Source organism: Apus apus, chromosome 15 (genome assembly GCF_020740795.1).
Source record: "Apus apus isolate bApuApu2 chromosome 15, bApuApu2.pri.cur, whole genome shotgun sequence".
Taxonomy (NCBI): Eukaryota; Metazoa; Chordata; class Aves; order Apodiformes; family Apodidae; genus Apus; species Apus apus.
In genome coordinates this window covers 2575142-2592949 of record NC_067296.1, presented here as the reverse complement: position 1 = coordinate 2592949, position 17808 = coordinate 2575142, and the positions used below count along the sequence as shown (strand labels likewise).

Genomic DNA, 17808 nt, shown 5'->3' with positions numbered 1-17808 from the left:
GGGCCTACAAGAGTCACAGAAACCTTATGGTTGGAAAAGACCTTTCAGATCATCGAGTCCAACCATAACCTCGCTCTACCAACCACTAACCCAGCTCTACCAAGTCCAGTGCTTAAACCATGTCCCTCAGCACCACCTCTACGTGTCTTTTGAACACCTCCAGGGATGGTGATTCAACCACCTCCCTGGGCAACCTGTCCCAGTGCCTCACAACCCTTTAAGTGAATAAGTTCCTTCTAATATCCAAACTAAATGTCCCCTGGTGCAACTTGAGGCCATTTCCTCTTGTCCTCTTGCTTCTTGCTAGAGAGACCTCAAAGGCCAATCACTGTCCACCCACAGCCTTGGAGCTCCACATGAAGCATGGGTGAGAGGAGGCTCCATCACTGGAGCAGAGAGAGCCAGAAGCTCTGGAGAGAATTTGGCCATGGCTGGGCACCCTCTGTAGCTCACCAGCAGCAGCCCCTCACTTTTTGGGAGAGAAAAGGCTTTTCAGTGCCAAGCCCCACCCTAACAGGGATTCATCTGGGTAACATAGTGCTTAGGGACATGACTTAAGCACTGAAGGGGTAGATGAGGTTATGGTTGGGGGATTTAGGTTATGGTTGGGCTTGATGATCTTCAAGGTCCCTTCCCAGCAGGAATAATTAAAATCAAACAGTGGTTGAGGTTATTCCAGGAAGCACTTGGTCAGTTCTGGCTGTACCACAGGTGTGCCAGGAGACCATGGAGACCATCCCCACCCCACAGGGGCTGCCCCCTCTTGCCCCACTGTGCCAGCAAGGGTGGAGGGAGCAATGTTCACAGCCCCTGCTGCCACCCAGCCAGGCAGCTACTCATCCTGGGAAAAAAAAAGAAAAATATAAACAAGCAAAACACACAACTTTTTGTAGTTTGGACACGACACCCACCCTCTGCTGAGCAGCCCAGCCCACAAAGCAAAGGTCACTCAAACCCCCCTGGTATTGCCAAAGCTGCTGCAGGCACCATCCTGTCCCCCCCTGCACACCCAGCCTTAAAAGACCTTTTGTCCCCAACTAAAACCCACCCACCTCAGGGTGCCCAGCACCCCCAGACCATCACCACCACCTCCAACCAAACCCCTTCCTTCCCCTGGTATCCAACACCCCGAGGCCCAGCCCAGGTATCACCCACACACAGATTTTCTACTTCTCCAAGCAAAACCAGGAGACACATCTTGGCTCCTGCTGGTTGTGATCTGCAATGTTTTATTAGATTCCCCCCCACCCCCCCAAAAAAAAAAACCAAAACCCGAAAAAAAAACCCAAACCAAACCAAAAAAAAAGGCATTTTCATGCAGAATCTTTTGGTTCATAAAACAAGGTGTTTCCCAGCAGCCACCTGCCAACCCTCCCCCCCTCAAGCAAGAAATAAAGTGACCCAGGAGGAGTCAGCAAAACAAAATGAACCGTCCAACTCCCGCGAAGAAAAGTGGTTCCAATCGTTCAGTACCAGAGGAGAAAATTTGGCAAACAGAGCTGATCTGCAGCTCCCATCCCTCAAGAGCTCCGGAGCTGGCTCTGGTCTCCAGCCCTCAGGTTGTCCCCCTGGGGGACAGACACACATCCCTGTGCACACACCCTTGTGCTGCAAGGACCTGGGGAGACCTCCAGGGGGTCCGAGCCAGGTGGGCGAGAGCTGCCGGGTCAGCATTTTTAACCGGGCAATATAAATATAAAATATCCATACAAACGGGTTCTTCTTACAGAAAATAGCATCTGACAAGGCACTGGGGTGGTGACCGCGTGGCCACACGAGGCGGGCTCCGACCCGGCTTCTCCAGCTGCTGGAGTGGGAGGAAGGAAGGGAAGAAGACACCGGAGAAGTCCCGGTGCTGCCATCTTGAGGGATTTCACCCCAAACGCCCCGGGAGTTGTTTTTTCCCAGCTGGACGGTGCTTTTTTCCTTGGCCCGGCAGGGGCTCTGGTCTCCTCGAGCTGGCTTCGAGCGGGGTTTGAGGTGAACAGGTGGGCCGGGGGCTGGGGGTGCTCTGTCCCCCCCTCTGCTCCACCTTCACGCCAGCAGCCCCAGCCGGGTCACCTTGGCCGAGAGGAAGGAGTGGATGATGAAGACGATGGTTTTGGGGCAGGAGTGAAGATCCAATTGCTGCAAGAAAGGAAAAGGGGCACGTTTGCAACGGGTTGGGCTGTTGGTGGAGCCATCAGCTTTCTGCTTGCGGCAGGGAGGGCAGGGACACACCCCCCTTCCCCCCCCCCCCCCCCATCTTAGCCCCTCAAAATCCCACCACAGCCTTCCAGGGGGCTGCGTGTGGCCAGGGAGGGGTGGATGAGCCATGCCTCCACCCCCAGCAGGGCAGGATAGGTGCTGTGCACAGGGTGCTCTGCTCCCCCTGTCCCCCCGGGGCCGGTGGGGGGGGTGGGCAAGGATCAAGCCAACTCACAATCTCTCCCTCCGGGCCACCGAAGTCCAGGTAGAGCATCTTGGTGCCGTCATCAGAGGACATCTGCAGCTTCTCGAAGGGCTGCTGGAGCAGGACGGTCCTGCTGAGCCCCGGCTCGGTGGTGGAGATGGTGAAGCCCTTGTCGATGTGGATGGACAGGGTGCAATCCTGCCCCTTCCACGTGCAGGCTGGGGAGGGGGACGGGGTTAGGGTTGGGATGGTGGTTGCCCCCCTTGCTGCCCGCCCCTCCAGCTCCCCGCTGACCTGCCGAGACCTCCTGGGCCAGCTCGGCCGCCCCGTGGGTTCCGTCCACCAGCAGGCGGGTCCACAGCGCCAGGTCGCGGGGGCTCTCCAGGCTGAAGAGGTGGGTCTGCACGCCCAGCCGGGTGCCGCTGCGCAGCGCGAACGACAGCTCCGCGGGGTACAGCGCCGAGCCCTTCGCCGGCCCCGAGTGCACCAGCCTGCGGACCCGCACCGCGCTCAGCTCAGCTCCGCACCGCGCGCAGCTCCGCGCGCAGCTCCGCGCTCAGCTCAGAACCGCGCAGCACCGTGTTCAGCACCGCGCTCAGCTCCGCACTCAGCACCGCGCTCAGCTCCGCGCTCAGCTCCGCGCTCAGCTCAGCTCCGCACCGCGCTCAGCACCGCACTCAGCACCGCACTCAGCACCGCACTCAGCTCCGCGCTCAGCACCGCGCTCAGCTCAGATCCGCACTCAGCTCAGCTCCGCACCGCACTCAGCACCGCGCTCAGCTCAGATCCGCACTCAGCTCAGCTCCGCACCGCACTCAGCACCGCGCTCAGCTCAGCTCCGCACTCAGCACCGCACTCAGCTCCGCACCGCGCTCAGCTCAGCTCCGCACTCAGCACCGCACTCAGCACCGCGCTCAGCTCAGCTCCGCACTCAGCACCGCACTCAGCACCGCGCTCAGCTCAGCTCCGCACCGCGCGGTGTTTGCGCGGCGGGGCCGGCAGGGGGCGCTGCAGCCCCGCGCACCGCCCGCACCTCCCGCGGCCGGACCCGCCGGTGAGACCCCCCGAGCCCTGAGCCCCCCGGCCCTGCCAGCGCCCCTGGACACTGACACCACCCCTGGACACTGGTTGTCCCCAGTGCCTGCCCCCATCCTAAGGGCTCTACCACCAATTTCTGTGCCCTGCCACCATCCCTTAGACACCGTCACCACCCGCTGAGGTCTGGCCATCATCCCATGGTCCTGCCACCACCCCTGGGCTCTACCACCCTCCCAAAAGCCTCTGCCATCACTCGTGGGGCTCTGCCCTCACCCCCTGCCCCTACCATCACCCCCAGAAACTGCCACCACCCTGGGGGTCAGCTGTCCTCCCCAGGCCTCTGCCCTGACCCCAGCCCCTGCCACCACCTCTGGGTTTCTGCCCTGACCCCAGCCCCTGCCACCACCCTGTCCACCACGCAGGGCAGGCAGGGTGTCCCCGACCTGGTGGCGATGAGGGGGTAGCTGTGCGTGGGCTTGCCCAGGGCGTCGCGGCTCTGCGGCAGGTTCCCGTACAGCAGCAGCTCCTTCTCCGTCAGGACGGCCAAGAGGTTCCTGGTGCCAGCACTGGGGAGCTGTAAGGGGATGGGTGGATGGGTGAGTGGGTGGGTGGGTGGATGGGTGGATGGAAGGATGGGTGGATGGATGGCTGGGTGGGTGGATGGATGGGTGGGTGGGTGGATGGGTGGGTGGGTGGATGGATGGGTGGGTGGGTGGGTGGAAGGATGGGTGGATGGATGGCTGGGTGGGTGGATGGATGGGTGGGTGGGTGGATGGGTGGGTGGGTGGATGGAAGGATGGGTGGATGGATGGAAGGATGGGTGGATGGATGGATGGATGGATGGATGGATGGATGGATGGATGGATGGGTGGGTGGATGGAAGGATGGGTGGATGGATGGAAGGATGGGTGGATGGATGGAAGGATGGGTGGGTGGATGGGTGGATGGGTGGGTGGATGGGTGGGTGGAAGGATGGGTGGAAGGATGGGTGGAAGGATGGGTGGAAGGATGGGTGGATGGAAGGATGGGTGGGTGGGTGGATGAGTGGGTGGGTGGATGAGTGGGTGGGTGGGTGGATGGATGTGGGGGGGTGTTCAGGGCCACCAAGCAGCACGGTGGCGAGGAGCAGCAGAGGGTGTGGGGGTTACCTGCTCGGTCAGCCAGCCCACGTGCTTGACATCCCGCCCGGTGACGGAGCCAGCGCCCGCCAGCTGGGCCCGCAGCTCCTCCTTCACCCGCGGCAGCAGCGCGCCCGCGTTGGCCTGGATGGCGCCCAGCCACGACTGCGCCGTGGCCTCGTCCTTGGCCCGCAGGAACAGGGCAACGCGCCCGTCGGCCGAGCACACCTCCAGGTACCTGCAGGGACACGGCCCCCCCCCGCTGGGTCCCCGCTGGCCCACGGTCACCCCGGGGCACCGCGGTGGCACGGCCACCCCCCCGGCACCGGGCCCTGACCTGTGCTCCGGGTCGGTGGGGAGGCACTTGCGGGACACGTAGCACATCTTGAGAGGCACGGTCCTGCTCTCCCGCAGCTCCCCGGGGGGCAGGAGGGGGGACGATCGCTTCTGCGGGGCGGCAGGAGAGGGGTCCCAGCTGACCGTTGCCCCCGTGGAGGAGTTCTTGAAGTAGGGGGAGATCTCCTTCATGTACTTCACTGGAAGAGAGGAAGCGGCTGGCTGAGGGCAGGGCACAGGCCACGGCGGCCTCATCCTGCCCGCCCGCATTTATCTGTCCCCCCTGAGACCCTCTGCGCCCTCCCTGCACCAGAGCTGGTACCTCCTTTGCCACCACCCCGGAGCCATCACCCACGGGTGCTGCAGCATGTCCTCTGCCCAGCATCGCTGTGGCTGCAGGAAGGGGCATACCAGAGGGTGACATGACACCTAGGATCCTCCCGGTGCCTCTGCCCCACTATCCCAGCTCGGGGAGTCCCCCAGAAGGGGTAAAAACGGCCTCTCCCCCCTTTTTTTAATTCCCTTTAACCCAGATCAGTTCACATACCCAAGTTTGATCAGGTCTCCAGGGCAGCACAAGGAGCCAGGGGGTGGGGAATGGGCAGGAGTCCCAGGCCAAAATTACACAGTCCAAACTGTGCTGGTACGGCCGGTCCCACTGCCAGCTGGGAGCAGCAGCTCTCAAATACGTGGCTTGGCCCCAGGAAAAGCCTCAAACTACGTGCTCACAGCTCACACAGCCCTGCCCAGGAGTTATAAACTCGGGACAAGAAACCAGCCTTCAGTCCCCAGCGAGGCTGGTTCCAGTGCCAGGGCCCTCGGAGCTGCGCTGGGATAGCAGCTGGCTCCTGAGGTTTGGAGGAAGGGGGATATGAAGTCATCGAGAACCGATGGGGCCCCGCAGCTACATCCTGAAAATCAGGTCAGCAGCACCAGCCAAAAAGCTTTGACTGAGCTGAGGAGGAGCACACCACAGCCCTGTGGGTCCAGTCATGGTCCTGCCCTGGGGGTACCAGGAGATGGGCTTTTTTTGGGGGAAAGAACCATGGGACAGACATGTGGCTGCTGCCACGTCCTCAGCCATCACCACTGGCTTCGCTCCAGGTCCCACTCAGCAGCGTGAGTGGCAGGAGGGGGACACGAGCTTGGCTGTGCAGCCAGCTGTTGTAGGTGGCTGCTTGGTGGACCAGCCCCATCGCTGGAGCAAAGCCACAGCAGCCCGGTTTTGTGTCAGGAAAAAAGCCCTTTTCCCACCAAGAGACATTCTGCACACCATCCCCATCCTTCACCCCACCCACCACCACCCAGCTGCCCCGCTGCCCCTATCCCAGTGAGCTCCCCAAAAGCTCTGAATCCCCAGATCCCTCCCGGGAGCAGCGGCAGGGCCTGGCAGGGAGGCAGAGCCCCAGGCTCTGGGGACACAGCTATAAATGGCCACCAACTGTGGCACGTGGGTCAGGTTACCCCACACAGCGCCGGGGCCAAGGAGGCAGCGAGGGGCCACCAGCCTCGTGCCCTGCACCTCCTGGTATAAATAGCAACCACGTTCCCACAGGCATTTCAGCCGGGATGGATTTTACACGGAGTCATTAATCTTGGCAGCAGGGACTGGCCATTATCCCGGTGCCTGGGAACTAATTGGAGTTCAGAAAGATATCATTCAGCTGCTGAAACATGAGCAGTGTCCCCGAGCAGTGTCCCCGTGCCAGCCCGTGGCTCCTTGGGCACGTGGAGGACATGAGCTGTGCAATGGTGGGGTCACATCCTGCTGGAGCAGAGGAGGAGGGGAGCAGTGCCCAGGACAGGGCGCAGAGAATTAGGCAATGACCAGTGTGTGTGTGTGTGTGTGTGTTTGGCTTTCAGGAGGATTTGGTGACAAAAGCACTGATGGGTCCCCACAACACGAGGGGGTCCCGAGCTGGTGCCAGGGAGCCAGGACACACAGCGGGGGTTGTGGTGCTCCCTAGGGAGCTGCAGACCAGGGGCCAGGCCACTGTCCCATGGGAGCTGCTGTCCCGACAGGCAGCATTTCAGAGGCACAGAGCACAGCCTGGGGACACAGCCTGGGGACACAGCCTGGGGACACAGCCTGGGGACACAGCCTGGGGACACGGTGTGACAGCACCATCCCCAGCCCCCCCTGCAGCAGCCGCTGCTCCCCTGCCCGTCCCTGCAGAGCTGAAACGAAGTGGTGGAGTTTCCCCAGCACGGGGCACGGTGGGTTACTTAACATTAACTTCACACTTCTGCAGAATCGCCTGGTATGGAACTGATTCATCAATTACACCCATCTCCTTAAAGCAAATGACTCAGACTACACACACGATGCATCACCTCTGCTGCTGGCAACTCTTAACTCTCACAGTGGTGAGGTTTTCTTTAATTAACAACTTGCCATGCTGGGGCACCCAGGCCCTCTGCTCCTTAGCCAGCACCTCTCCAAAATCCCTCGGCAGGAATCCTGCCTCTCCAGCAGGCCAAGAGCCCTCTCAGTGCCTGCTGTCCCACAGAGCATCTCCTGCAAGGAGGAGATGGGACCAATAGGACCTCTACCCACTCGGGCTTTTGCACTGGATAACTTTATTTTAGTTTTTGAGTTAAAAGGCCATGGGTGAGCAGCTGCTTGTGGCATCACTGGAGCATCAGGTGCACCCAGAACCCTGCAGTGAGGACACGTTAAATCCAAGGCCCTAGGTCTGCCCTGCTCTTCTGTCTCTGCTGCAAATGTGGTGGGGTTTGGGTTTTTTTTTTTTTTGTCTTCAGCACTCCAGAAAAGGTCAAAATCCTCAAAACTCCTCAGTTTTACTTCTTGGGTAATGGATCTTTCCCCTCCACCAGCCCATCCCTCCCAAAGACAAGGAGCAAGCCCAAACCAAGCATTGCTGCACGCTCAGTCCCAGGTCACCATGACCTGCCCAATGCCAAGCTCCTGACCCTAGAGGGCTTTGCTGAGGACCCACCAACCTCCTCCAGCCAGGAAAGCCAGGATTGCCACACAGACACACAGCAGCAGGCTTGAGAGCACCCACCTGCTGCTCAGGCCACCAGCCAGGTGCTGGCATGCTCTGCTTCATCCCCAAGATGACAACACAGATTCAGGGCAGAGGTTTAAGCCTGTGCTGCTAGTCAGGGACAGGATTGGTCCCACTGATTCCCCACCCTTGAGAGCTTTCCAGCAGCTGTATGGTGCTGTGAGTCAAAAAGGTCCAACCATATGGGTGGCCATCACATAAGGAAGGCCTGGAGATGCCTAAGGAGATGCTAAGCCCATCTCCAGCTGGTCCCTCCCTGCCTCAGGACTAACCATACAAAACTAACACAAGAAATCAGGGGGCCCAGTAAACACACATCCTGAAGAGACTCTCTGAAGTGACCTGCAAACTTCACGTGCTTTCAAAATGCTCCACACAGGGACCTGCCACAGCCACCCTGTCCAGCATCCCACCCAGGGACTGTCCCCTGCTCCGGGCTCCAAGCACCAATAAGGCAGCAGCTGCTGGTCCCAGCTGTCTGAACTCCAAACCTTTTACCCCAGGGAGGGAGCCACCACGGGATACTGCAGGGTGGAGGTTCTACCACTGTCCCTCCTGCCCCAGGACCCTGTCCCAGCCCCCCCAGTGCCAAGTGCCATGCCCCAGCTCTTTCCTAAACATTCACCTGCACTGCACAGCCAGCTGTGACCATGGGTTGAGTGATCCCAGGGAGATCAGGGGAACAACCTGCCACGTTTCCACAAGAGGAGAAACAAAACTACCCAGGGAAAGCAAAGCTTCAGGGCAGGGAGGTGTGGAAGAGGCAGGAGGCTGTGGACCTTCACTGTCTCTCTGCATCATCCTAGGACAGGTCCAAAGCCTCTGTTTCTGCTCTGTCTTGTTACCACCTTTAAACCATGAGAGCACACATAGCATTGCTGAGGGCAAAGCCCAGCTGCTCAGACCCAGAGGCCCATCACATCTGCCACAAGACATTCACTTCAGTGTCCCACAGAGGCCTGGAAGCCACCTCAGGGCTTTGTCTCCTGAAGCAACAGGTAACTGCACAAATCCTGGCTGCCACCACTCACCTCCACATCACGGGTTATTCACCCCTGGGTCACCTACATTTTGTGGGTATTTCACACCCTGCCCATCTCCACCCTCTGTGGCTCCCTGGGCTTCCCACAGCTGGGGCAACCAGCCCAAACCATCCCCAGTGCTATGTTCTCCCAGCACCCCTTAGCTATGCTGAATTTCGAGTTCCCAAGTTATCACTTGGCCAAGCAAGTCCTGGAGAGCTGTGACAGCCCCAGGAGCTCCCCTGCAGCCAACAAGCCTCAGGCTGCCACGGAGGCAAGAGCCCTGCAGCTACTCCAGTTCTCTCCCTGTGCACAGGGGCCTCGCTGGGAAAACCACTCCTGGCACCAGGGCAGCTGGAATGATGTTTATCAGGGTCTCTGGATACCAAGCAATGCCAAAAAAAAACCCCACAAAAAAAAAACAACCAACAGGGAAAAATAAGGTAAGGGAGAGCAACTCTCCCTGAAATAACAATGTAATATAAATACAGTCCAACTCCTCCTGCAAATATCAACAGAGGAGTTTGGCACATCCAAAAAAAGTCTTGGCAGGATACACCAAGAGGTATCTGCATGTCCTCATTCCTGGCCAGCAGTGACACACAGGAGGCAGAAGCCCAGCTGAGCAGCCCGGGGTGAGATCTGGCACGTGGAACCACTGCTGGTATTTGGGTTAAAACACGTCACCTCCCAGCTCTGCTGTTTTGGAGAGTTTCACCCCAAGTCACCATCCCAACCTGGCAACACCTGGCTGCCCAGGGAGATGGAGGAGGAGAAGGAGGCCCAGGGAGAGAAGTTTTTCCCTACAGAAAGGGCAGCTCATCTCCACCTCCCACAGGACCTCTAGCAGAAAAGAAACCCATGCCAAAGCAAAGGATGAAGAGAAAACACCAGTGAGAGGGTGGTCTGAGAACAGCACTTATGGGGAGGAATTTCACAGGCTCCCAGAGAAAGAGGCTCTTGTCTTTCTCTTCGGTCAAAAAAATAAAAACCCAACCCCACCACCAACCCTATCTGCTCCCAGCAGCTGTGCAGAGCAGCACATTCCTCCGGCTGAACTGTGGTCCTGTGGCTCCCAGGAGAGCAGGAACCCACAGCAGAAAGGGCTGAGCGAAGCTAAAAACAAAAATCTGGAGCTGAGACAATCTGGGGAAGGCTCAGGAAAGCAGGAGCCACGCTGGCCCCCGGCAGTAGAAGACACAGAGCTCTTCTTTGTCCAGGCAGAGCCCAGAGTGCTGCTCCCAAATAAAACCTCCCTTCAGGATCTGCAGCTCTACAACAGCACTAGGAAGGGTCTCTGGTGCCAAGACCCTCCTGGTGAGCTTGGGGGTGGCCCAGAGGCTGGACAGGGGTGAGAGGAGGGGAAGGGTCCCCCCCTGGGGGACAGACTATGGGTGCTCACCCCTGCCCAGCCAGGCTGGCAGAAGGTGGGTGAGTGGAAACAGACGTAAAGTGTAATAGAAAAGCGGGGTCCCTCCCCTCCCGTGGTCCCACCCACCAGCTCTCACCCCCACCCCCAAGCAGAGTTCAGGGGGCTCCCACAGCCTGCCAGTCCCCATAGGGCTGGGGGACATGAGAAACCAGCCAGCACCAAACAGAGAGCCCAGGGGCACCAGCTTCAGCCTCCCCCAGGACGGTGAGGGCTGCAGGCCCTGGGATGTTTGTGGCCTCAGCTGCCAGGCCAGGGGGGCTGCAGTTGGGGTTCAGTTACCAGACAAGCCCCAGGAGGCCGCTCCTGTGGCTGCACCCCTGCACTGGCCCTGCCTGCACCCAGCTCCTCCTGCCTGCTCAGATCCCATCCCCAGCAAACCAAGAGGTGCTCAGCAAGTAGCAGGGTGCCAGTGTACCCCCTCCTGCCTGGCATCAACCTGCAGAGCTGCACAGCCCCTCTCCAGACGAGGACGTGGGTTTAAATGAAAATCACAGGAAAAAAACAAAAGTTTTTCCATGCTCCAGGGGCTACAGACCTCAGGGTGACACCCTATGACAGAGGAGTCACAAAGCCTGTCAAGCCACCCCACGCCTCCCATCACTGTCCATCCATGGTCCTGCAGCAGGGATGGAGCCACTGGGCATCCAGCAGTGGCACAGGTCTCTCCTTCTGCAGGAGGGTCCCAGCAGTCACCTCCAGCTCTCCAGAGAAGCCAACAAACCAGCCCCCACATGTGTTTGGTTTTTTTCCATTTGAAAGAGTATGCAAAAGCCCACCCAGATGATGTGCCACCCCCGTGCTCCCAGCGTGTTGCTGGGAAAAATGGGGACCCACCCCCTCAGAAGCAGGAGGACCCTGGTCCCACTTCACATCCTCATCTCCTCACCTTCCAAGACCACCTCTTTGCCCGTCTTCTTCAAGGCCTGCACAGCCTCGTCGTGCGTCGCCTCGGCCAGGTCGGTCCCGTTGACGGAGAGGATGGCATCCCCCACGTACAGCGCCTCGGTCTGATCTGCTGCCAGCCCCTTGAAGATCTTGGAGATCAAGATGGGCATTTTATTCTCTCGGCCACCTTGGAACAGAAGAGAAACTAAGTGGTTGTGGCTGTTGGAGCACGCAGAGGAGTGGGTGGGCAGGGGGATTACCCACTGGCAAGGCTGAGCCCTTCTCCCAGCACTCGGCCACTCCATGCCAGGATAATCCCACTGCCCCATCCCCTGGGATGCCCATGGGACACTGGTAACAACCACAGTAACCAAAATACCATGAGGCTTTACAGCAGATGAAGACAATTGCTCCAAAACCACCCGGAGCAGTCACAGATTTCCTCACACAACAAACACGTACCCTGCCCATCGCCCCATCTACCTTGGCAGGAAAGCCTGTCTTTATTTGCATTATTAATTGCATGTGCTGAGCAACCATCCCTGCTCCCAGGACTTCATCATCTAAACAGGTAAGACAGCTGAATGTTTTTGGAGAGGCAAAAAAGCCAGGGAGAAGTGAACCTGTTTGCTCCTCTCCCCACAGCAACCCTACTTAGGCTGGAGAACGGGGACCAGCAGGTAAAAGGACACTACTCAAACCTCTGGGTGGATTAAGGAGATCAATTTGCACGTTAACTTTTGAACCCACAAGGAGATCCAAGCAGAGTGGCTGCCTGAGCGCTAAGGAGCAGGGCTGCAGCAGTGGGGACCGGCAGCCCCCGACGTGCCCTACACCCCAGGACAGCCTGTCCCCAGGAGCCTCCCTGAGATGATCTCTCATTCCGCAGGGAGATGTTGAGCCCAGCCTCTTGTCACCGCCTGCCCCGGGGCTGCTCCCAGCCTGTGCCACTGGCATTTCCTCGCTCAGGAGCCTGCCAAGCCTCTCGGAGGGCTCCGGTTATCAGCTGTCAGAGGCCACCGCGGGGGCTGCTCCAGGCTCCTCCTTCCAGCAGCAGCTCGGAGCCGGGGCTGCCCACGCCGAGAGCCTCGGCCAGCTCGGCTCCCCACGGCCCTGCCAGCCCAGGGAGGGCCAGCCCAGCAGCCACACACAGCACCCAACACGGGACACGGCTTGTGGGGAAGGGTCCCCGGGTGACAGATGCCTGGCACACGCTGTGACGGGGACACGGCAGGTGAGGGGAGGGATGCCCTCCTCCAGCAGCGGTGGTGCCCCTGGCAGGGCTGGTCCTCCATCCGGACCAGCTTCTAGCTCCCAGTTTGGAGCGAGAAAACTTTGGTTTCCACACACACGTCACTGAAAAAAAAATGAAAGTTGTAACGGAACCAAGCGATGTCCCTCCCTGCCTGGGAGAGCCACAGGGCGAGGGAGAACTTGGCAGCCAAGGGGTTCTTACGAAGGAGGCTTTATGCTTCCCAAAATGAATGTCTGGCAGGCTCGGGCATCCCGCGGGCACAGCCAGCGGCACCATCCCGGTCCCGTCCCAGCACCCAGACAGCTACACGGCCAAACGTCCCCAGGCCCGGAGGCTGCAGTTGTGTCCCCGGGGAGCTGGGAGGAGCAGCCACGTCCGGAGGCTCCGCTGCTGCCCCCGGGGCTGCCAGGCCCGCTCCCTGCCCTGCCCACGCTCCGAGTCACCAACCCCCTCACCCACCCCCTGCCGTGCCTTGCTTGCTGCCTGTTTCATCCTCCTTCCACGGAGTTTCCAACATGCTCGGGGCCACGTGAAAAGCAAAGGCAGGAAGAAACGCCAGCCCTGCCGCAAGAAGTTTCCAGCCTGAAGTCACCGGGGGAAACAGGGACTGTGACACGGAGGCTTCCCACTCGTCCTAGACACAGAACTCCCCCGAGCCTAAGCGCTTGGGTTTTAACACCCCAGCTGTAGATCTCCAAGGAGTTCACGGCCACGTCCTCCGTTTTGCCGACATTTCTCAGCACGGAGGGGACAAGGACAGACTGGCAGAGCCCTCCCTTTGGCTGCCAAAGGGAAGCTTTCCTGTAACCGGGTACCCTGCGCGTCCCACCTGCCCCAGGAGGCAGCACCCTACCCCTGCATGAGAAAGGGCAGCAGGAACCCCCTCCCAAAGGCCGGGACCCCCGCTCCAGCCGGGTCACAGCGGGCAGGGGCTGCCCGGTCACCACTGCACCCCAGAGCTCTGCTCTCTCCATGAGCTGGGGGGCATTTCATGTCCCGTCACCCCCACACGTCCCCTTCCTTGTCCTGCACGAAGGGCGGCTCAGGGCAGTGCTCCGGTTGCGAAGCCCCCAGCCCAGCCCCTTCCCCAGCTCCGCTCTCCCCGCGGGGGTTTCACCCCGAGCCCGGCAGCGACCTGCTTGGCAAGGCGGCAGCAACAGGTCCCGGTGCCCGGTGACTCCCCCCACCCCAGGACCCCCCCCCTAAGGCCCCGACCCTCACCTTTGATGCTGATCCCGAGTCCCCCCACGTCCTGCTTGACGACGCGGACCGTGCGCCTGATGTTGGCGAGCGCCTCGGGCACGGCGGAGCCCGGCTCGCCGCCGTTCAGCTGCGCAGCGGGGACGTCCCCGGGGCCGGGGCCGGGGCCGTCGGCCGGGCTCACCCCCAGCACGTCCTCGGCCAGGCTGAGCAGGACGCGGAGCCACTGCCCGCCGGGGCCGCGCAGCTCCAGCAGCCCGCTGCGCGGGGCGCGCCTGCCCGCCGCCATCTTCCGCGCCCGCCCCGCTCCGCGCCGCTCCGCGCCCCGCCCCGCACCGCCCCGCCCCGCTCACCGCCCAGCACTGCCCCGCCCCGCACCGCACCGCCCCCCCGCACCGCCCCGCACCGCCCCGCTCACCGCCCAGCACCGCCCCGCACCGCCCCGCCCCCCCGCACCGCCCCGCACCACCCCGCACCGCCCCGCGCACCGCTCCGCACCGCTCCGCACCGCCCAGCACCGCCCCGCAACGCCCCGCGCAACTCTCCGCACCGCCCCGCACCGCCCAGCACTGCCCCGCAACGCCCCGCGCAACTCTCCGCACCGCCCCGCACCGCCCAGCACTGCCCCGCAACGCCCCGCGCAACTCTCCGCACCGCCCAGCACCGCCCCGCGCACCGCCCAGCACCGCCCCGCAACGCCCCGCGCAACTCTCCGCACCGCCCCGCGCAACTCTCCGCACCGCCCCGCGCAACTCTCCGCACCGCCCAGCACCGCCCCGCGCACCGCCCAGCACCGCCCAGCACCGCCCCGCAACGCCCCGCGCAACTCTCCGCACCGCCCCGCACCGCCCCGCACCGCCCAGCACCGCCCAGCACCGCCCCGCACAACGCCCCGCGCACCGCCCCGCTACGGCCCGGGATGGGGCACCGGGAGCGGGACCCGGGACCTCGGTGCTTCGCGTTCCGTCCTAGGACAGGGCAACTGAGAGGGGAACACGGATCGCCGGTGCTCCCCGGTGCTGCCGGTGCTGCCCGGTGCTCCCCGGTGCTGCCCGGTGCTCCCCGGTGCTGCCCGGTGCTCCGTACTTCGGCACGGGGGATGGACCCGAGCCGCCGGTGCTCCCCGCTCCGTCCCGGGACGAGGCCCCGGGAGGACCCCAGTGCTCCCCAATGGTCCTTGTGCCGGTCCCGGATGGGGTACGGGACAGGGAATGCGGGTTCCCGGTGCTTCAGCAGCACGAGATAGAGCGGGAGAGGCGGGGGGGCTGGACCCAGATCCCTGGTGCTCCCCACAGCGTCCTCGGACGGGGCACCGGGAGGAGGGACTCGAGACCCTGGTGCTCTCCCCTCCATCCTGGGACGGGGCAATGGGAGGACACGGTGCGCCCCAGTGCTCCCCACTCCAGCCTGGAATGGGGCATGGGGAGGGACCCAGGCCCCCGGTCCTCCCTTGCTTGTCCTGGCTCTGTGCCTGGGCAGGCTGGACTGTGTCCCAGGAGGAGCAGTGAGAGCTGGGCAGGGGGCAGCCGGCTCAGCCCCCCACGTGTCCCCCAAGAGCCACAGCCCCCTTGCCTGCAGCCCATGCCCGTGCTGGGGTGCCCAGCAGCAGGATCTGGCCCCTCAGCAGGGGCAGGGGGCTGGAGGCCAGGGGTGCAGGGCCGGGCAGGATGCTCAGGGAGCCCAAAGAGCACCCCACTTCCACACCCCTGCCCAGCCAGACCCTGCGGGGCACCTCGGGGTGGGTGCTGCCTCACAGGGGTTTCTAGACCACGCAGCAGCAGCTGCCCCAAAACGCATTTGCCTCCTTTGTAGAGGCTGAGGGTGACCCTGGAGGCCCCGCAGTGAGCCCGCAGGGCAGGGCAGGGGCTGCCTGCATCAGCCCTGGCCCCCGGGCTGCCCCAGTAGCCAGTTTCCTTGCAGTGCCCCCGGGGCAGCACCTCCCAACAGCTCCAGCGGGTGTTCAACGGCAGCGAGGCAGGGGGAGGTGGTATCTGCAGACCCTTCAGAAGAGCCTGCGTTGCTTTTCCCTTGCTTGTCCTGTTTCTTTAAAACGGGATCAAGGTTTTCCTTTGGCAGAGCCGCGTTTTCTTCTGCAGCCGAGAGGCAGCAGTTAGGAGTAGAAAATACCTCCAGGTGTAGCAAATACCCCTCGGGCACATCCCCTGTGCCCCTTGCCACTCCTTAGAGCTTCAGGCAGCTCCAGGGGCCTCCGGGGGGGGGGGGGCTACCATGGTCCCAGGCCATGGTTCCTCTGCAAAGCACAGGAATTGAGTAACATTGACTGCCATCTGCGAAGAGGGGCAGAGCGAGGGGCTCTGGTTGCCCTGGCAGGGGGGCTGCAGCATCCCCAGCTCAGCCCAGCCCTTCCCTGGCTGGAGGCCACAGGCAGCCCCCGGGCACCGGCCACAGCACAGAGGGGAAAAATGCTCCCCGGGCTCCCTCCCACACAGCAGCAGCTGTGGAATTTCTTGAGGTTGCAGCAAAGGAAAGCCTGGAGGTTATTTCTTTACAAAACAGACGGTTCACATATTCCTGATCTTCTTTTTTTTTTTTTTTTTTGCTGAAAAGTTCCGGATTTGGCTGAAGTGACTCCCGGCCTCAGCGGGGTGGTGCAGGAGGCTGTAGCGAGCACTTCTCCCCTGCCCTGTCACCCAGCCAAAGGTATTTCCCGAAGATACTGTCCCCTGCACATCCCATGGGGCTGTCTGGGCCCCACTCTGCCTGCCTGTGCCCCTTGGCTCGGGTACAGCAGGGGGGAATTTTGTCCCTGGGTCCTCGAGTGGAGACAGGGCTCATTTTCCCTTTGCCACTGCTCTGGGAGCACTCATTTCATTTGCCAGCCAGGCAGCTGCAATCAGCAGTTTGTCCAGGGTGGTTTGTTGTTTTTTTTTTTTCCTTCCCAGTGCTGCTTTTGGTATTTCCAGCCTTCAAAGCCACGTTCCCATCTGAAGCTGCAGCAGGAACTCTAAGTACTGCTTTTAGTGCAGCAGGTCGGCTCCTTTTGGGTTGTTTCACTTCTCAGCTCTGTGCCAGGCAGTGTGGATGCTGAGAAGCACGGCCTGGATGCATGGAAGCCATCCAGGTGGTGTCCATGCCAGGCAGAAGGAGAAGCCCTGCCTTTCCCCATCCTGCTGCTGGGATGGAGAAAACACTCTGGCTTCACCTCCCCACCCACCCGAGCGATCAGGCCATGGCCACCACTTCTGTATGAGGGGGGAACCCTGCTCTCCCCTCCTTCAGCAATTAATGTTCCTTTGGCAATTGCGTTAATTGGGATGGAGACCCAAGGCAAGTAAAGCAGGTGTTGGCAAACCAGCAGTCCAAGTCACCCCTAAGACCCTTGTCCCAGATGGGGAAGCTCAGCTCGGGCACAGGGGAGATGGGGAGGGAAGCAATGGGGCTCAGCAGGCTGGGGCATCACTGGGGTCTGGGCTCCAGGCTTTGATCAAAGACAAAACGTCTTTCTTGGCTCCCCTGCACAGCTGGGTCAGGCGAGAGCACCCCGAGACATTCCTGTGGTGGTTCTGGTGCCCCCCAAGCAGAGATGCAGCTGCTTTTGGGACTCCCCCTGCCAGGCTTCCGAGCCTGCCTCCTTCCTTTCTGAGGAGCCTCTTTGTGTCCCGGTGACACTGGGGTGGTCCCGGCTCGATTTGACCCCCTGCATGGTACTCTGAGCCTAAATCCTCGTGCCGTGGAGCTGCAGGATGGATTGTGGGGTGGGAGGGAGGAGGCTGGAGGCCGGGACTGGCACGCAGGGGTGAGTTGCAGCTTCCAGACATGCCAGGGGCGTTCGTCAGTGCTGCTGCTGCAGGGAAACAGGCGGGGGGGGGGGCAGGGGGATGGAGGGAGAGTTGTTTGAAAAATTACTATTCACAGAAATAGCAACTTCCCGCAGAAACGCGGGTGCGGCGGTGACAAAAGCCCAGCTGGGAATGTGTCTCTGGCAGCAGGGACGGTGGGAGGGGAAGGGGGCCGGGGAGTGCGGGATGCAAGCGGGGGGAGTGCGGGAGGAGGCGGTGCGGGGCTGGGGGGGGGGGCTGCCAGGACCCTGACTCCCGGGGAAAACCGCTTCTTTTGAGCTGGGAAGAGCACGGCTGG

At 61.5% G+C, this 17808-nt stretch overlaps 1 protein-coding gene across 1 annotated transcript; it reads right to left on the bottom strand.

Moving 5' to 3' along the window:
• Positions 1-1306: 1306 nt before the first annotated feature.
• Positions 1307-14034, bottom strand: SNTA1 (syntrophin alpha 1). The gene is made up of 8 exons (XM_051633516.1): positions 13732-14034; positions 11257-11442; positions 4886-5084; positions 4579-4786; positions 3874-4004; positions 2687-2883; positions 2423-2610; positions 1307-2127 (listed from the first exon to the last, which is right to left on the bottom strand). Exons 1-8 carry the CDS (start codon positions 13997-13999, stop codon positions 2035-2037), a joined length of 1470 nt encoding a protein of 489 aa, XP_051489476.1. The 5' UTR covers positions 14000-14034; the 3' UTR covers positions 1307-2034.
• Positions 14035-17808: the final 3774 nt, after the last annotated feature.